The sequence below is a fragment of the Neolamprologus brichardi genome, chromosome 6 (assembly GCF_056152115.1).
Source record: "Neolamprologus brichardi isolate AB-2024 chromosome 6, ASM5615211v1, whole genome shotgun sequence".
NCBI lineage: Eukaryota > Metazoa > Chordata > Actinopteri > Cichliformes > Cichlidae > Neolamprologus > Neolamprologus brichardi.
The window spans coordinates 34,805,334-34,807,629 of NC_142109.1; the positions used below are offsets into that span (position 1 = coordinate 34,805,334).

General features: G+C 44.8%; 1 protein-coding gene across 1 annotated transcript in view; it reads right to left on the bottom strand.

Moving 5' to 3' along the window:
- Positions 1-1,497, bottom strand: part of LOC102790594 (sodium/potassium/calcium exchanger 3-like) — a 72,582-nt gene extending 71,085 nt beyond the window's left edge. Inside the window, exon 1 of the mRNA XM_087842200.1 lies at positions 991-1,497. Within this exon, the coding sequence (XP_087698326.1) occupies positions 991-1,195 (205 nt within the window). The 5' untranslated portion in view covers positions 1,196-1,497. The remainder of the gene's footprint in view (positions 1-990) is intronic.
- Positions 1,498-2,296: the final 799 nt, after the last annotated feature.

Consider the following 2,296-nt stretch of genomic DNA (forward strand, 5'->3'; position numbering starts at 1 on the left):
TATGTATGCAGACTGTTTATTGTGTGCAAGCTGATATCACATAAAATACCTGTAAAAGTATTGTCATAATTTGCAGAACAAAAGGAGGCGTCTCAGATTTCCCTGTTTTGAAGTGTTTCGTAAGGATGCGCAAGTTTCCAAAGACTTCAAGTATGATACTTGTAATGAGAATTTTACTGAAGAGACTGGGGTGGTTCAGCGCTTTGTAGCTGCAGAAGTTAAAGCAGTTTTAATCATTTTATTTCCAGGCTGTTCTTTAATTGTGAGGTTATCCAGTTTAATTGAGATTTGGTGCCACATGTTACCAAACTGAGCCGTAGAGACGCTGCACACGTTTATGTAGGAAGGTGACTTTCTTCCTGTGCTTTTATTTTATGCCACTCTTCTTCTAACATCTCCACCGTAGAGTCTGTAATGAGGAATGGCTGGCTGATTGATAACCATTTGCAGTAACCTGGAGAGGTGCGGACGGGCTTGTATACCCTGGGGCTCGCTGCCCTCATTTCCCTGTCTGCAGCTGAAACACCTGAACACGCAGGATCCTCTGCATTCCTCAGCCATGGATAGTTTCCCATAGTTGAAGCGCACACGAGTGCGCATTATAGGGCACTGTAGCGCATGGGTGATGACGTTTGGGTACAGTTAGAGGAATATTAACAACATGGAGCAATTCGACATTTGAACATTACAGTTATTTCTACTTCTCTGTTTCTTGTATCATTATTAGTTATTAGCAGGTTTCACTTCTCTACTCATTCACCGCTCGTTTCCTGATTGTCTACCAAATTGAATGCAGCCATCAATAAAGTGTCTGCTTTGTAAAAACACACAATATTTACAACACTGTACATTTCTACAGTTTCCGCGATGTCGTGTTTAAATTCTGTGTTAGATGGAGAAAGGGGGAGGAAATAAAAGGCAAACACGTGGAGGAAGTAAAAGAGAAAGCTGTATCGCTGAGGGCGAATTCCGCAAACGCTGATTTCTCACCTGAATTTTCCGCTAAGGAGGAAAACCCTTTAACGACCAGGAGCAAACCGCCGAACAAGCAGATCTGGATTAAAACCAGCTCCTTTCGCCGTTTCCGCCGCGCTTTCACCTTCTTCTGATTCGGCATCACTTGCTTCGCCCGATTCCGGAGTCGGATACCCGGCAGAGACGTCCCCGCTTCCGCTGCTGCCACATCCATGCGCATCCAAGAAGTACCAAAAAAGAAGCGAAAAGGAAAAGAAGAAAACCCAACGACCTCCTTTAATTCCCGGGGAACTGACTTCTCTCCCGGAGACGGGTAAAGAAGTGAGAGAGGAAGCGGGCAGAAAGTTAAGATTGGCACCGCTAATGGGATGCTGAGAAAAAGAAAAAGAAAGGAAAGAAAGAAACGGACCAAAAGGCTTCGAGCTGCTGCTTAGAAAAGCCGGTCTGTCTTCTTATGTCATGTTGGAATGTGGTTTTGGAAGTGGTAACGCTGAGGAAGGCTGCACAGGATCTCCATGGATGCGTCTGTCTGCTGAGAGGAGGAGGAGGAGGAAGAGGAGGGGGCGCAGTGACGGCACTGACACTCGGTCCAAAATCAGCTTTTATCCTGATGCTGTGAAAAACATACGAAAAAGAAAAAATAACCTTTTTTTATGAGCACACATGACATATTTGTGAGTAAACTGGATCCTTAACGCATTCTTTTTGTTTCAAATGTGTTCAATATCAAAGATGTCACAGTTACCATGAATTCAGCAGCTGACATCAGGACATCCGGACACGCCCACTGTAAAAGTTACGCCCACGAGATGGATGCACATCTGTCCAGGAGCCGACACACACTGCAGGTGTGTATCCTGCAGTCTGAACTAATGATCTAAGTGGAAAACAGGCCGTGGCCACCAAGGCTGCAGGTCCTCTGGTGGCCACATGAGGCCGGCTGAAAGTGAGTGGGTCCCCACAGACTCGCGTGTTAAATCCCCAACTTTACCACAGAATTCATCACCTGTTTTAAAGGTGAGGGGATTTTTTTGGCATCTATAGTAACTCTACAGGGATTCATATTTTATACCTCACCCCTGGATACAAGGATGCTAGCTAACATTCAGTTTGGCTCCTCCCCCTGCAACCCAACTGTCTTCTGATTGGCTGCCCCTCATAAAAAGAAGACAGCGCAAAATTGACCCAAATTTCATCCTCTGAGCCACACATTTATTTTAACTTTGGACATGTTTACCATGTACAGATACAGTACATACATGTACAGTGTTGCAACAGTGAATATGTGACAGAAACAAGGAAAGGCAAATCCATCCTCTTT